Source organism: Typha angustifolia, chromosome 9 (assembly GCF_048772165.1).
Source record: "Typha angustifolia cultivar Huaian chromosome 9, ASM4877216v1, whole genome shotgun sequence".
NCBI lineage: Eukaryota > Viridiplantae > Streptophyta > Magnoliopsida > Poales > Typhaceae > Typha > Typha angustifolia.
The window spans coordinates 11,469,417-11,486,908 of NC_133247.1; the positions used below are offsets into that span (position 1 = coordinate 11,469,417).

A 17,492-nucleotide genomic window follows, 5' to 3' on the forward strand; every position below is an offset into this window, starting at 1 on the left:
CATTAAATATTTTATTTCTAAAATAACTAAAATATTCATAGTATGACTTGATTGGGGGTATTTTCGTAATTTTAAATATAGTTTAATTTAACTCAGATTTAACGGCAGATTATTTTTCAACACATATTCACTAAATTATAGAGCTTGATTTATAAATAGTAAAACTATAGGTTTAAAAATAGAGTGTTATATACAAATTTCCTAGAAGACGATCACCATTATTTGGGCCATATGTGGCCAGAACCTTAAATAGGTTAGTTTAAGATATGGATGGGCTTAGGGCCAGGCCCAGCTACAGGCCCATATGGCAAATCCCGGCCCCAAAATTAAAGAAGAAAATATCCCCCAAATCCAATTCCAAAACCTTCTCCTTTGAGGGTTCTGCGGAGGTTTAAAGGCGCTCTCTCTATCCATTCCCCAAATCTCCCCACCTCTCCCTTCTTCCCGTCCCCAATTGAATCCACTGGCTTCCTCCGCCTCCTTGCTCCCAATCCCTCTATGGGGTACCCACGAGATCCGAAGAGCAAGATTCCTACGAGAAGAGAAGCCATCCAAGAACTCCCTTCTGACCCCCTCGTTCCCCTCTCCTTCGAGCGCTTCTTGCCCAGTTCCCAGCTGGGTGTCTCGCAGTTCGCGTCGTTCTTCCGCCTTCTCGCTTGCGCCCGACCTGCCGGATCCTGACGACACGTTTCCGGTGGCGTTCTCGCAGTTGGGTTCTCTCCAATCTCCTATTTTGGTCGACCCGGATGGGGATATTGGTGGTGACGATGGTGGCATGGATTACGTCGATGGGTTGATGAGGTTTCCGTGGTTTGGCTATGGGGTTTCTCTTGATTCGTCCAGACAATCCTTAAAAAGAGCATTTTGGGAAGACCCGGATTGGACTTCGCTGGATTATTCCGACGGGCCGAATGCGGCGAAGGTTGCAGAGGCGTCGCGTGCTCGTAAGAAGGAGAAGGCGAAGTATAACAAGTTGCGGAGAAGGCAGATTAAGGCGGAGACGGAGGCGTGGGAGAAGGCGGCTGAGGAGTACAAGGAGTTGGAGAGAGTGATGCTTGAGAAGAAGTTGGCCCCTAGCTTGCCTTATGTGAAGTCTCTGTTTTTGGGATGGTTCGAGCCTTTGAAAGATGCTATTGAGAAAGAGCAAAGGTTTCAGAAGGCAAAGAGGCAAAAGGCGGCTTATGCATCTCACATTGGGTTGTTACCGGCGGATAAGATGGCGGTTATTGTGATGCATAAAATGATGGGTCTCTTGATGATGGGCCAGGAAGAGGGCTGTGTTCGGGTGATTCAAGCTGCAATTCATATTGGGGAGGCTATTGAACAAGAGGTAAGTGGCGGTGATTTTGCTTAGTATGTTTGCCAATTATGGTTCCAATTATAGTTTTGGTAAACCGGCTAGGGAAAACTATTTACAGAATAAATTATTGTTGGAGAAGGTAGGGAAAGGAAGAGGGACTTGTATCCCACCTAAGAGGATTCCACACCGAATAGTGCTGACTATTAAGAAAAAGATTGTGGTTAAGCGTGATTTCCAATTACATTCCTTATATTTTCAACTTAGGTATTTAACCCCCCTATGGTCTAGATTAACTGTTTGATGGCCGTTAAGAAAGATGCTAAATAAACATATTATCCATGTCTCCACCATCGCCTCCGAACTGCGTCCAATGATGAGATACCCAAACCCAAGCCCTATCCAAATCGCAATCCCACTCTATTTTCCTTCCTCCTAATTTGCCGAAACTCAGCTCTATCCCTATCCAATCGCAATCCTGATCCCATTCTCTTCCCCTTACTTTCTCAAAGTCCAAACTTCATCCAAATCCTAATCCCAATCTATTTTCCTTCCTCCTGTTAATTTGCCAAAACTCAGTCTGACCTAACATGGAGTGTTCGTGCATCATCCAATAGTCCATTCTGACGTAAATCAACCTTCTTCTTTGCCATAGGTGAACAAAAAAAATTTGCATCCGAAAGAATTTTGAATTTTCAAAATTTCAAATTTTGAGAATTTTCAAATTTCAAATTTTTGTGTATTTTGAATTTTTGAATTTCAAATGTTTGAATTTGTGAATTTCGTGAATTTTGAATTTCAAATTCTAGTTGCTTATCATTTCTTTGAGATTTCAACAAGTCTTCTTTTTTCCTAACCCTCTTAACAAATCCTAACTATCCAAAAGCTATCAAAACCTATTCCAAAATTTGAATTTTAAATGTTACCCCAAAATTCCCTTTCTTTTCTTTCTCACTGTATTTACCAAAATTTCAAATTTTAACTTCGCCCCAAAATATCAAAATTCTCTCACCTTCACCAACCTATTAAACTCAAACTCATTTGAACTCAAACCAAATAAGCTTACCAACTCAACCCTATCCAAATTTATTAGCACCTAACCCAATCCGACCCATTAGCATTAACCCTAACCCCATTCCCACATTAGCCTTAAGTCATCTTCAACCTCAACATATTTAAACCTATCTTAATTCAACCCAATTCCTTCTTTTACCAAACTACCCATAGCTAGCAACTTCTCTACCGACATTGTCACTGCCAATAGTGCTCTCCGCTGATGTCGTCATCACCAATAAGTCTCTCCACTGATGCCGACATCGCTAGCCTCATTCTTCACCATCATCATCTTCTCTGAACTCCACTGCCTACCGTCGCCTGCTTATAGCCGCCAACCCCTATCCATTGCTGTCGCGTCCCTATCAACTTCTCTCGTCCCCATGATCAATGCCCCTTCTGAAACTGAGGGCAAGCCTTGACATCATAAAGATTTAGGTGTGAAACTCTAGCTTGAGGGTGAATGTGTGAAATTTATCCCTAAGCATGATAATATTTGGCTTGACTAAGAATGGTAAGAGACTGACAGGCTAAAGCAGTATGAAGGAAATCTCAGTCCATTGCTTGAAGTCACTAAGGACAAGTCTTATCATTAGAAAAACTTGGGTATGAAACATTTGCTTGAGGGTAAAGGTATGAAACTTATCTCTGAATCTGATGATATTTGGCTTGATCGAAGTGACTTGGAGTGTCAGGAAACTGTTAGACTAGAGCAATCTGAATGTTGCAGGGGACACATGCGACAGAGTCGAGTTCTGTTCCACTCGGGAAGTATGATGCGGACATTAGTGATATATTACACAGACGCATGTATCAGTGTAGTACCTCCCAACGATGGCCTTGGCACGGACCGTGCCGACCACCGGCCGGCATGTGCCGCGGCACTTGCTGGCCATGCCGTAAGAGAATGAGAGAAAGAGATAATCACCTATGTCATTGTAGTCGCTGTCGCCATCGCTCGTTGATCGTCGCCCGTTTTATGCCCTAGCCCGAGAGAGAGAGAGAGAGAGAGAGAGAGAAGGGGGGGGGGGCGTTCTGATCCGGATCTCTCTCTCGGGGGCTAGGGCACGAAGCTGGCGGCGGGCGGCGAGAGGCAATGAGATCGATGGTGAGCAGCGATGCATTAGGAGGGGTGCCGTGCGGCACCCTCGTGCCACGTGCCGATACGCTGCCGATACAGCTATCCTTGGTTCCTCCTTCAGTAAATTGGTCTTAAGTTAATTATTTTTATTATACATTTGTTGTTTATGATGTTTAGGGTTATATTTGATTTTTTGCAATTGTTTAGGGTGTTATTTGCTTATTATCATTTGTAAGGTCTATATATAAGCCAACTTTTTACTCAATCGGGGTTAATGAAGAAATGAATTTGTTTGAAATCTCTAATGTGAGTTTTGAGTATGAAACCCTTATTGAGTATGGATGTGTGAAATCCTATTCTTTTTCTCTTTCTTTCACCATCATTATTCCTAGAATCCTAACGATCCAATTGTTTCACATCAATATATTATAACTTATTATGTAATTATTTTTAATTTTTATATATTAAAAGTGCTAGACTGCCTGGCACCATCTTGGCACTGCATATCTCCTAGGTGTTGTGTGGTGTGGTTGACCGCCCGCAAACCACAATTGCCTTTCAAAACATTTATTTTAATCGACTTTACTTGATCTATTACCTAAGTTAAAGACTTAAAGTATGCCAATTTGATTTATGATCATAGCTTAATGGTAATCTAGATTGAGATGTCAGTGAAGCTCACAACAAGTAAATGACAAGAAGTGAATGAATTATCTTTAAATGCCAACTTAGAAGGAAAACATTACCTAATCTTGAAAGAATGCAGCTATAACATATTTAATTGTTGAAGAGAGTGTTGCTCAAGCATGATAAAACCAGATGGATATTGGGACATCCTTAACATGTAAAATGCATTTATTTGTGCGAGAATATAAAAAAAATAAAAACTATTGGAACAACTTATTTATAAGTAGTTGGTGATTTAACAAATTGGATATACATTGTAGACTTGTTATGCAAATAGGAAGGCACTCTCAACTAAAATTGCATGACTGTAGTACTATTTTCTTAACTTCGAAGTTTAATATTTATATCAACAATGGCCGTGCCAAATGCACGTGCTATGTCGTGCTACCATTAGCAACTCGTGTCGACCGACATGCCCCTACGTGCTAGTGGCGTGACCCTGCATGCCATTGGTACTCATTAACATATTTTTTATAAACAATTCAGAATATTTAAAGATGTTTTTAGGTCTTCAAGGCATCAATCTTTGGTTTTTGGTTTGAATATATATATACTAAAATATATATGATAATATTTTATCTTTAGATTATTTTCATAAATGACCTATTTTATCAAAGATATAACAATGGTCAGATATAAATATTATTTAACACATAATTTGATCGAATATGTTTATTAAAACTTATATTAATGATTGAACATTCCATAATAACATTCAACATATAATATTAATTGATAATAGTTTAATAATTAAAATTAATATTTAGTTGAATATAGAATGATGGGGAGAATCAAAGATTTCATTTGCCGATACAAATATAACACGAGAATGTTGCGTTAAATACTATTGATAATCTTTAATCATATTGATGTGATGACTTCATTTGCCGATACAAGAATAACACTAAAGTTGTTTGATGTTGATGGAAATAAAAAAAGTAAAAAAAAAAGACTCCACATTGGCACGAGTCGGCACACTCCCATACCGAACAGGCATGGCTTGGCATGGGGGTGTGCCACGTGCTGTGCCACCACCGGCACGACCATCCTTGATTTATATTATGAAACTCTTTGGTACTGGTTTGACTTGATATCTCTTTAACTATTTGCATATTTGTGGTAATGTGATTTTCTTGTGCCCGACTTAATTAACCTTTTGTAATGAGTTTTGTCTATCTGCATTCATGTAATTGTATATATGTTCTTACTGCAAATTACTTATGGAATGCAGTTTAAGATCCATGCATATCTCCAGAAGACTAAGAGATCAGGAAAGAGAAAAAATCAAGGTGAAGAAAATAAAAATGAAAGCAAAGAACAGGAGAACCTTCGGAAGCGTCTTATGAATTTAGTAAAAATGAAAAAGTTGAGTGAGGTGCAAAAGCTAATAAAAACTGAGATTGAGATAGAGCCTTGGGGTAGGGATGCCCAAGCAAAGGTTCGTGGTCTCTTTCAAGTTCCTAGCTATTGTCTATATACTCTGAAACTTATGCCCCTTCTGTGTTTGCAGTTGGGAAGTCGCTTGATAGAACTACTAATAGATTCAGCATTTGTCCAACCACCCCCTAGCCAATTGGCAGACGACCTGCCAGAAATTCATCCTGCATTTCGACATACTTTCAGAATTGCTGCTAAGGAAGAGGGGTATAACAGAAGATCCTTTTCTTCATCATCTAGTGATAATTGTCGTACTATAATGGTGAGTAATTTTTGTTTTATTCTGGCAGGAAACTAAGGAACAGGTATGGGGTGATCGATTGTGATCCTCTTGTCCACAAAGGGCTTGATAGCACCGTAAGTTTTTTTCAGCTTAAATTTATTTTACTATCACAGAAGAAATGGTTATGGATTCTGATTGCATGTTTCTTTTCAAAATATCAATTCTTGTCTTGCTTAATACTCGCCCAAGTAGGAAATGCTTGTTTACTTAGTATTGCTGTGTATGTCTTGGTTCCCTCCAATTGCAAACTGTATATGACCAGTTTTTACTAGGAAATATTGTAAATTCTAATACTAGGCATCAACTCATAGTTTTCTGCTTTTGCTTCTCTGATTTTATTGTAAGACGTAAGAGAGACTGTTATCATACTATAGTATATCTTATGGATCTGTATAGTTTGATAACTCTCATTTATTCCCTTCTATCTTTTTTGTTCTTTTCTCCTTCCACGAGGCATATTGTATTATCATAAATGCTCATTGTTTTTATAAACAGAAACATTATGTCTATTTACAGTTTGTTTATTCTGCAGGCTAGGCATATGGTGATTCCATACCTTCCGATGCTTATCCCACCCAAAAGTTGGAAGGGGTATGATTTTGATGGAAATTTGAATGTCATTAGGTGCCTCTATGCTTACTAAGTTACTATTTTTTGTTATTTGTAATCTGCTTAAAGAGGATCTTGAGATACTATTCCTATGGAACTGCATTTTGTTGCTTGTGATTAATGCATATCAGTGAAAGAATGTTAGCATACTGTTATATTCTTGGTTATTTGAGGATAATGTATTTAATCTCATGCTTTATAGAAAAAATTGTTTTGTTCATCTCTATTATAATTGGTAGCTATTCACCAGTATTTTCCTGTTCAGATATGATAAAGGTGGACATTTGTTTCTACCCTCCTACATTATGCGGACACATGGCGCGAAGGATCAACAAGATGCAATTAGAAGTGTTCCAGGAAAACAGCTGCAGAAAGTATTTGAGGTCTAGATCTGTCATCTTCTAGCAACAATATTAACTGAATTGAACTTTTCTTCTTTTCTTTTTTTCATTTAACAATATAACAGAGTTTATTATTTACCAAGTTTCTGTTAATATGCCTTCACTTTTCTGATGAATGAGGAGTGCTTTACTTGATAACAAACTCTAAGAAAACTTTAAGCTTGTAAATCATGATCTATCTGCTCTACTTTCTGGCAACTATACCAGCATTACTCTCTGACTACAGCATCAACCAAGGAAAAAGCTAAAACTAAATAAAGAAGCTCATTTGCTAGGGTCTAATTAAGAATATAAAGAAATTATTGAAGATACCTTTCTGTTTGACCTAGGTTTCTTTGGGTTTAAAGGTATCACATCTTTTATTATTATTGCTTTGTTGGACTATACTTCTACGTGCCCAAGCATTTACTCCGTTGTTTACAGCAGGCTAACTTTTAGTCTATTTTTGAGTGTGCCTCTGGATTGACTGCTTGTGTGATAGTTCAGTTGTATCTCATATGCACATATTTTTTTCACTTGTCCTGGCGCTCCTTTTAGGACTCTTCCAATCTAGTTCCTTATTGCTAGATGCCTTTTTCTCTAAGTTCCTTCTTGTTATGCTTACCTGCCAATATGGTCAGTTAACATTCTTTCTTACTGGAACTGCAGATCGTACATTTAGTATAAATACCTAAATATTATCTCCTTTTGTATATGGAGCTCCATATGTTGGTAGGTAGTCTCTGCCAGACATATGCTTTAAAAGAGTCAAATGTAAAGAAACTTAATATGTTTACTTAAAAAATTTCCATGAATTGCATGAATTTATTAATGCGAATGTGGGAGGGAATACAAGAACAGGAGATACTAACATTTCTAAAGGATAAGAAACTACTCAGCTAAATGTTGCTCTGTAAAGTAGTCAAGTAGTAATTCTCTTAATTGATATCTTTATGATTTGGGTGGTGCATTTTGCTTATATTTTGTTCTTTCACGTAATTATATTCATATAATTAATTCTTTTGCAAGTAAATCTGCTCATAGTAAATTCAATTTTTCATACTATTTAGTTTAAAGCCTAAACATGCTGGTTTGCCAATTATATTATATGGTGTAGTCACCCCAATCTTCTCATACGGTGTTTGTTGCTCATTTAAAACTTTTGAGTTCAATTACTTCTGCTTTTCTTTCTTCTGAGCTGTCCCCAACAAATTAAGGTCTTGGACTGTCCTCAATTTATACTTCCAAAGATACACCAAGCACTTCTCTGGTTTTCTCTTTTTCCTTGTGCTTTTCTGAGGTAGTACAAGGTTTCATGGCATTCCATCTTTGCTGATTTCTCCCAGGCGCTTGATACCCTTGGATGTACCAAATGGAGGATAAACAGAAGAATACTTAATGTTGTAGAGAGCATTTGGAGTAAAGGTGGAGGTATCGCAGGACTAGTTGATCGTCAAGATGTGAGTACAAGCCAACTCATTTGTAAGGATACTATTTTATTTTAATCCGATTATTTGGAAGTTTGACCTGTTAGGCTCATTTAGATTTATTTTAATAGAATGGTTTTTAGGTAGGATATCCATTTATGGTTTCCTCTTCCTTTGCAGATTCCTTTAACAGAAAGACCCGATTCAGATGATCCAGTCGAAATCCAGAAATGGAGATGGAGTGTCAGAAAAGCAAAAAAGGCTAACAATGAGATGCATGCTCAACGATGTGATACAGAGCTTAAACTTTCTGTACTAGCCCATTTAGTCATATACTTCATTCTTTCCTTCTTTCAGTTTGTTGCATATCTTAAGGTTTTCATATATTTAATCTCTCGATAAGTGCTGATAGCATTCAATTCAAAACAGGTTGCCCGTAAAATGAGAGACGAGGATGGATTTCACTATCCTCATAATCTAGATTTCCGTGGTCGTGCCTACCCTATGCATTCACACTTGAATCATTTAAGTTCAGATCTTTGTCGAGGAGTTCTGGAATTTGCTGAAGGACGGCGATTGGGGAAGTCTGGTTTACGTTGGCTGAAAATACACTTAGCGAACATCTATGGTGGTGGTGTTGAAAAGCTTTCATATGAGGAGAGGTTGGACTTTGTGGAGAATAACTTGCAGGATATTTTTGATTCAGCAGCAAGTCCTATTGATGGAAAGTGCTGGTGGATAAATGCTGAAGATCCTTTCCAGTGCTTAGCTGCATGTATTGATCTTACCGATGCCCTGAAAAGCTCATCACCACACAATGCTGTCTCCCACCTGCCCATCCATCAGGTGACCACTTCATCTTACTCATAGAAGACCAGATTTTAAGTACCCTAAAAAGTTTAAGCTGCATCCCGCACATCCTTCTTGGTTTGTCTGTCGAGATGAAAATTTCAAGGAAGACACATGAAGGAAGATTTGCATATGAATATTTCTTTGATCTTTTACTGACTACTGCAATGAAAAGATGTGCAAAATTGGGAAAATTAGTTATTTATGAAATTTGAACTCTATTAGCTGATATATAATTTTCTAACAGCAATCTTGATAATTAAAAAGTTTGAAGGTGGGCTCTAAATCAATGACCAAACAGTTGAAGTAATTTTTATTAGATCCTTGCTGGTTTTGGGCCAGTTTGCACAAACATTATTGTTCCATCAGAACACCTGTTACATCGGACACAGATAGATGAAGGATTGTTAAGAAAAAAGAATATTTTCTCCTGGAATATGGTGAAACAGTTTTTCATTATTTACCTGACAAACCACATTGCTCGCGTAAATTAGAACTTTAGCTTTTATTATCATGAATCATCAAGCTCATCTCTTTCCCTCTCTGTGCATATCAGTTCATAGTTTGGAAGTTGTTAGTTGTCAACGACCTAAGATTTTAAATTTCATAGCTCATGTTCTCCATTTAGCTCTACCTTGGTGGATATCCTTCATTGGCATCAATATATTATTCAATATTTCTATCAAGTCTTTCTTGGCTTCCTCTTCATATGGTCTCTTTGAGTTTAATTGAACCAAGGTTGATTTATCTATGTTGCAACCAAGCTGGTGAATTAATGGCAGCTCTGTTCCAAATAGCACAGTTAAGCAAGTGAGACCATTAACTTGTGCCATCTAAACCCTCACTGAATAATGCCTTTTGAATCAGTACTGGGTAATGAGAGTAGCAGGGGGTGATATTCCTATTCTGGAAGGCATTGACACTTAATCTGCTGAATGGAGGTGCACTATGTAGTTTGCACATGACTAAGACATTTTAATAGCTTTCTTGTATATCCTGATCCTTACATATATGATAATGTCTTTCCTATATTTTCTTGAGACCCCATCTGGAACTGTATTTCTTGTTTTCTCACCACCTTATGGAATCGTAAAACATGCTTGGTCTGTGAATGTTATGAAGTTGTTGCTTTGATATGCAAAGCAGTGATGACCATAAACAAGTAGAAGCAGTTATTCAGTTTGAACAATCTTGCTTTTATTCCATACTAGTTTATTCAACTTAACATCGAATAATTTGATGTATCTTTCAATGACCAGAATGTAGATTTTCCATTATTGGACTTAGAGAAGATTACTGTAAACTGACAATGCTTCTAGATCTTGTCTAATGTTGCGACTTTAACTTTGGAACTTTAGTTTATTCAATCTCCACAATCTCCATGCAACCTCTTATCCTTCTAGTCTCAATTTGTTTTTGAAGGGTAGAATCTTCATGTTTCTGGTTATCTTGATTGTGTAGCACTCCTTTCATTCATATACCATAATGACTATGTAGTAGGTATATTTGCAGAAATGTATGCTTTGTTCTATTAAAAATTAATATTTGGGACTATTTTCTATGGTGATAGCTGAATCATGTCATCTATGAACAGGCTTAGTAAGATCGGAAGAATAGGATAAATGATGTTGCATTACCCTGTGTCTCCATCTATTCAACTCACCTTTTCTATTGTATAGATATTATAGTAAATATATTCAATCTGCTTTGCTCTGGCTTTTGCATAAAACAATATCACTTTGAACAATTTGGTATTTCAGATGCACCTTAGTTGTCTGACCTGCTGCTGGTTCTTTACAGGATGGTTCATGCAATGGATTGCAGCACTATGCGGCTTTAGGAAGAGACAGTGTAAGCCACTGTTGGTCCTTTCACTTATTCTGCTTTGTTGTTTTACAACAGTTTCCTATATGCTCTATAACTATCTGTTTTGTGAATAACTGATTGTTATGATACTTTCAGGCTAGCACTGATGGTTAAGTTTATTGGAGAAACTCATTCTCATTTAACTCGCCAGCTTATTCACTTCTTTTTTGGGTGAAATTTCATCTAGAATGTTATAAGTTACCTTCTGATAATGCAACATCTGGATGTTTTTGACCTTAATCTTTCGTAACATAGTAAAATTAATTGTTGGTATCTTGAATTTATTGGTCATGTTTGCTTGATTGGAAGTGTAATTCTCTGTTGTGATGCTGCTTTGCCCAAGATTTGGACATAATAACTCCAAGGAGTTCAAGAAACTGTAGGACAGATATAGAAAGGCTAGCTTGACAGGACATCAGCTGCTGAGTTCAATTATTCCCCTCCCACTCATTCTTGCACAAATACAGATATTGTCTTTGTTCCATTGTGTAGATCAGCATTTGTAAACGTATATATGATATTGACATGACTAAATGACAGTCAATAATTAAGAAATCTTAAGATTAAGACATGACTATTGCACTGGGTATGTAATTTAGAATCATGCTCTTCTGTATGAGTTTCTCATTTCCAGATGGGTTATTTTTTACTCAAGTAGTAGCCTTGTCCAGTTCAAATTCACGGTAGTTATTTGGTAGTTGGATATGCTCAGAATTTCTTTTATACTCTTAGTTGTACAGACATAGAACAGATAATGATTGATGATTCTTAATTCTCAGTTAGAGGCAGCTGCTGTTAATTTGGTTGCTGGAGAGAGACCTGCAGATGTTTACTCAGGAATAGCTGCTAGGTAATACTATTTTCTGTGGCTTAACTTATTTAGCTTTATTATGGGGCACATGCACTATCCTCTGTTCATTTTCAAGACACAAGCATGGATTGTATCTCTGAGAAGTGAGGCTTTCACCACTAAGTTCAAGAGATTTATATTTTGGGATCAACTTTTTAATTTGTTTCAGAAATGTTGGGGTGGCACTATTTAATTTACATAATTATCTCTTTTATAACCTTTGCCTCTAGTATTTGTTCTCTTAAAAGTTTGGAGTCATGTGACTATATTTCGTTATCCTTCATGCGCATACTGAAGGGTTGTGGATCTTATGAGAGAAGACTCTAAAAGAGATCCTGCTACTGATCCAACTGCTTCGTTGGCTAAGGTCTTAGTTGATCAGGTTAGCTTTCGTGGATTCTATACCGGCAATGTAATCGTGCTACTTTTCTGATTTCTAGAAGAGATATTCTATTGTTGTGATTTCTAACATTGCAGTTGAATCTTATTTGATCTTGGTAGCTTTCAGGTGGATCGGAAACTTGTAAAGCAGACAGTGATGACATCAGTTTATGGTGTGACTTATGTTGGTGCTCGTGAGCAGATCAAGAGGAGACTAGCAGAGAAGGGGCTGATTACAGACGAGAGGTTGCTGTTCAGTGCATCTTGCTATGCTGCTAAGGTAGATGCTGTCGTACTATCTGTTTAAATGAGTCATCTTCAAATATTACCATTTGATAATGCATTTGTGAATACGACTTACTGACATAAGTGGCCTTTTGATAAAGGTGACATTGGATGCTCTAGGAGAGATGTTCCAAGCGGCGCGTAGCATCATGAAATGGCTTGCTGATTGTGCAAAGGTTTGTTTTCTTCTACTGTCTGACTGATTAGTATTAAAAAGACTGAACCATTAGACTTTTCCAGATCAGACTAAGTCAAGCTTAATAATTTAAATTATCTATTTTGCCAAGATTTTCAATTAATAGAATACACCACTTTCACACCTCAGCTGTGATATTTTGTTTTTTGAACAGGTGATTGCTTCGGAGAATCAGCCTGTCAGATGGACTACTCCTCTTGGTCTTCCAGTTGTTCAGCCATACAGGAACTATGAGAGGCATCTTGTGAGTGACTATATTTATTTATATTGGATGCTTGACATTTTTCTCTCATCTGTAGTTGAAAGCACTCATACTCAGGATTATAGTAAATATAAGCTCATTTGCTTGTCGTATGTATGAACTTGCAACAGTAATTATAAGATTTTAGTTTGTTTCATCTTAACTTATGGATGTAAAGGAAGAAAGCGACATTGATTGGCAGTATTTGATAATGAAACTTTCATTTTCATCGAAGTACTCCAGTATGATGTTGTATGAGAAACTGCTTGCTGACTGAAATTTAAACAAGAATTGCAGTAGTAAATTGTTGCTTCTTGGTCAGAAAGTATGTCAGATAATACTACTCTAAATCAGTAACAAGGATGAAGTGATGAACTTTACTTTTATGTGATTATAGACCAACAGTAAGGACTGTTGTTGTTGACTCAATTAGTCAATTTGAAGAGCCAGGGGAGGAATACAAAGTTTGTGCTAATTTTTCTATGATATAAACAAGGCACTAATTAGCAAAATCTTCCTGCAAGTGAACTGACTTCTTCCAACTTTGATTTCTCTACTCTACACTTGTTTGATAAACTTTTTTGGTTTATATATTGTTTTAATTTCATCTTATTGACATTTTGAGCTTGCTTTCTTGATATTCAGATACGAACTTCCCTTCAGGTTCTGGCCTTACAACGAGAGGGCCAGACGGTGAGCCTTAAATGCTTCTAAATGGTTTTATTTATCAGAATGTTTGCGATTCACTTGACTGTGCTCTTCCTAATTCCAGGTTTCAGTTAAACGGCAGAAGACAGCTTTCCCACCAAATTTTGTACACTCTCTTGATGGTTCACATATGATGATGACTGCCATTGCCTGCAAAAATTCTGGCTTACAGTTTGCAGGTATGTTCTGATTCTGTTTGAGCACATTCAGTTCTCTTATCTTGCCTGAAATAAGGTAATATAAGCTTATAAACTGTCAATTGCCTTTACTTGATAGTTCAAATTACAAAAAACTTTCTCTTAGATTGCATCTTGGTCATTGTCACGATCAAAATTAGGTTTTCCTAAATGTCCACACACATTTTACTATATTATCTCCAGTATCTACCTTCCCTATTTCACGTCATCAATGCTAATCCAAGATGCTTTACTTGTTGAAGTATAATCATTTTTCTAGGCATTCACAGTATTAAATCTTGTTTCTCTGCCATTTCACCGCAATTTGATGAACTTTCTACACTCTTCTGTGTTAGTTTACCTACAGTTGTACCTCCTTGCTCATTTTATTTTGTTATCATCTTTTAGCTGTCCAACTCTGTGATCCATTTAGTTATTTTGACTAAATGGTGCCTCTCCTACTAATCTTCATCTTCATAGCATGGCACGCCAAGTTTGCATTCAACCTTGCTTGTATATCTTGTAAAAGTAACTTACATTTGTAACAATCTCTTTCCATGAAATTCTAAAGTGAAGTTCATTTGTAACAATCTCATTCCGTGAAATTGTGAAGTTTAGGTTGAGAGAGCATCAGGTAGATTGATGATAAGGCCTGGCTTCTTCCAGCCAAGTGGTTCTGCCTTTAAGTTGTGGAGATGGCCCTTACAATAGGGGGGATACAACTGCACACATCTTGTTCTCACTAGACCTTGCATTAGTGGGAATCTCGTTAAGTGGGACACCTTAAGTTTTGGTATCACTTGTACTGGTTTTCTGGCTAGAAATTCTCACGTTCTCGACAGTTTTAGTCAGTTTCAAGGTCCTATGAGAAAATAAAATAAAGTAATAAACTGAGAAAATTTAGGAAGTAGGAGTAGAGAACAATTGTATGGAATATTTTACACATCAGTTGTAATCTTGCTGCATAGGAACCTCGTTCCTGAATATTATGTTATTTTGGTCTTTTCATATTATTTACAATTTCATGGTCAATTTGGAAGACCAATTAGTTGATTGCTTTTTCGATGTCAGATCTTTAAGGAAATGGAGAAGAATATTGTGGAATTCATATAATTAGAAGGAAGACTTTGGAATTGAGCACATATTTAGAGCATATATGAGCTCAAAATTCGAAAATATCCTATGTTGACTATAGAATAGCAGATCTTGAAATTTGGAAACAAAAACATATTTAAAGTAGAGATGAGGTCAATATTATTATTTTCAACCCCATGCCCCATGCTTTGCAAGATTCAATCTTGTTATTCCACCCTCGTTCTCACAACTGTCGTGCAAAAAAGCAACTCAAATGATGCAGAAGGTTTTAAAGGAAAGGCAGAGAAATGGCCTCTGTATTCCACCATACCTCAAGTTACATACTTGTCATGGCTTCATCAAACATATTCTTTGTAATTATCTATACCATGTGGTAAACATATCCTTCTGTGAACATTATCTCTTATTTCTTTTCATATGTTATGATAAGTTAGTGAATTAATTAGAACGAGGTACAAGTTCTACCATCTCTCCAGATGAAGACATTTTCTTCTCATTGCCTTCACATTAGAAAACATTTGAGTTTTCTGTCTTTCTTTTAGTGACACTGATGATCTAAACTCTGTCCTTAATTGTACTGGAAGATTCAAAGAGAGTTTTAGTTAAGAACTGCATTGCAAAATTGCAATTATCATTCATTATAATTTTTTGCTCTGAAGACACCTTCTTTACTGCTTGCTGTTGAGCTATATGTAATATTTGAACTTTCATTACTGTCTCCTTCAGAAGAAAGAAGCTTATGCGCGTAAGAAAACCAAATGCCAGCCAGCATCATCACTTCTGTTACCTCAACTTTCCTTTTGCATATGAGCAGATTTCCATAGCAAATTTAGTTCATTGTCTGGTTGCTCCTCTAAACTGGGAATAAGTGAATGTGCAGGTTCAGGTTTGTAAGTAGAAGAATGCTCGAGAAATAACATGGTGTAGAGGACCAAGAAATAATCTGTACTTAAGAAGAAGAGCACATGCAATTTGTGTCTTAGGTTGAATAATGGTGTACTATCATCATAAGTTTGTCACCCTTAATTTGTTTGCCCTACAATTCTGTTTCTTCTACTTTTGAGAAATCAGAAATTCAGTAATCCTGATAATTTAAATTTGCCTCTAGTGTGAACAAGGAACCTTCTTCTTTCTATTTAGTGCTACTCATATGTAAGTTATATAGCCATGTCTGATGATTGATTTGACAGAAACTGTAGACACTAAGTTTCTCTGACATCAATATATCTGCTATTTTCTTAATGAATTTTTTGAATGCAGGAGTGCACGACTCTTTTTGGACACATGCATGTGATGTTGACAGAATGAACCAAATCTTGAGAGAGCAATTTGTTGATCTTTACAATATTCCCATTCTCGAGAATGTAAGCAGCTCATGAGCATGCTTCTCTTTTAGCATTCTGACTGTCTCTTTCTAATATCGATAAAATGAAAGCATTATCTTTTCTTGAAATAAAATGATAACTTCTTTGCTGATAAGTTTTCTCTTGTTCTGTTTGCTACATTCAGTTGCTAGAGGGCTTCCAAACATCCTTCCCAACATTAACATTTCCTCCTCTTCCAGAACGAGGCGACTTTGACCTAACAGAAGTTCTCGATTCTCCTTACTTTTTCAATTGAGTTAAAAATAAGCTCATACAAAGTTCTGCCATCATTTGCTACTGACTCCTGGTTGAAGTGCACGATGTTGCAGATGAAGCAGCCACAACGTGCATGTTCAGTGGTACATAGAAATAGACATGTACAGAAAAAGCTGATATCTAACCAGAGTATACGAAGTTCCACCATGGGCTAAGCAACTTAGGTGTTTGGATAGTTCTGCAACATTTCCAAGCTACTATTGCTCATGTTGGTCTTCCACATGCAATGCTACAAGCGGTGGCAGTTTGGGAGTATAATACTTGGTCCCTGTGAGATCAGCACTGGAAGTTTCAGAGAGGTTGGTTTGGATTACTGAAACGAAGAAGGCAATCCACAGATTGGATAGTAATCTACAGTTAGCGAGTTCTGGACCATTCAGCGGTGAATATCTTGCAGCGGTTTTGCCTGGCTATGTGACTGACTCCTTTCTAGCTTAATTCAATTTCAACTATAGTCATCATGACCAATAGAATCCGGGAGCCACATTCTTTTGTTTTTGTAATATAGTTGTATGCCTTTGAGAGGAAGAAGAGAGTAGTTTCTATGAACAAAACTACTTTTGAGAAAGTTTTTATGAAAAAAAAATTGTGGTTGTGAATAAAGTCATCTAATATTTCTATGGATCTTACTGAAATTAGTTTCTATACTACATGAGCATCAAGGTGAACATAAAACTGAGGTAGCTATTCAGTTTCTGGAAAGAATCATGGCAGGTAGGGTTAAGATTCTCCCATTCATCTTTTGATATTTGATATTAGAATAGTTTATGCAAATAAAAAATAGGTATTGCTTATAAATTTTCAGATATCAATATAGTTTAAAGTATTGTAAAAATAGTGAGATAAGAGATATTTTTTTATATTTTATGTGAAAACTTTAACTCATATAAATCTCCATATATAGTTACTAAATGTGTTATAAATTTTAGTAATATCTTAATAAGTTCTTAT

General features: G+C 36.7%; 1 protein-coding gene across 1 annotated transcript; it reads left to right on the top strand.

Annotated features, from left to right (window-relative positions):
- Window positions 1–384: 384 nt before the first annotated feature.
- LOC140766682 (DNA-directed RNA polymerase 3, chloroplastic-like) lies at window positions 385–17,191 on the top strand. Its single transcript, XM_073106223.1, has 19 exons — window positions 385–1,330; window positions 5,350–5,556; window positions 5,629–5,762; window positions 5,846–5,912; window positions 6,371–6,429; window positions 6,713–6,830; window positions 8,174–8,287; window positions 8,435–8,566; window positions 8,684–9,100; window positions 10,904–10,954; window positions 11,749–11,819; window positions 12,117–12,201; window positions 12,328–12,480; window positions 12,587–12,661; window positions 12,836–12,925; window positions 13,568–13,615; window positions 13,695–13,809; window positions 16,162–16,265; window positions 16,411–17,191. Exons 1-19 carry the CDS (start codon window positions 776–778, stop codon window positions 16,519–16,521), a joined length of 2,706 nt encoding a protein of 901 aa, XP_072962324.1. The 5' UTR covers window positions 385–775; the 3' UTR covers window positions 16,522–17,191.
- The last annotated feature ends 301 nt before the right edge of the window (window positions 17,192–17,492 follow it).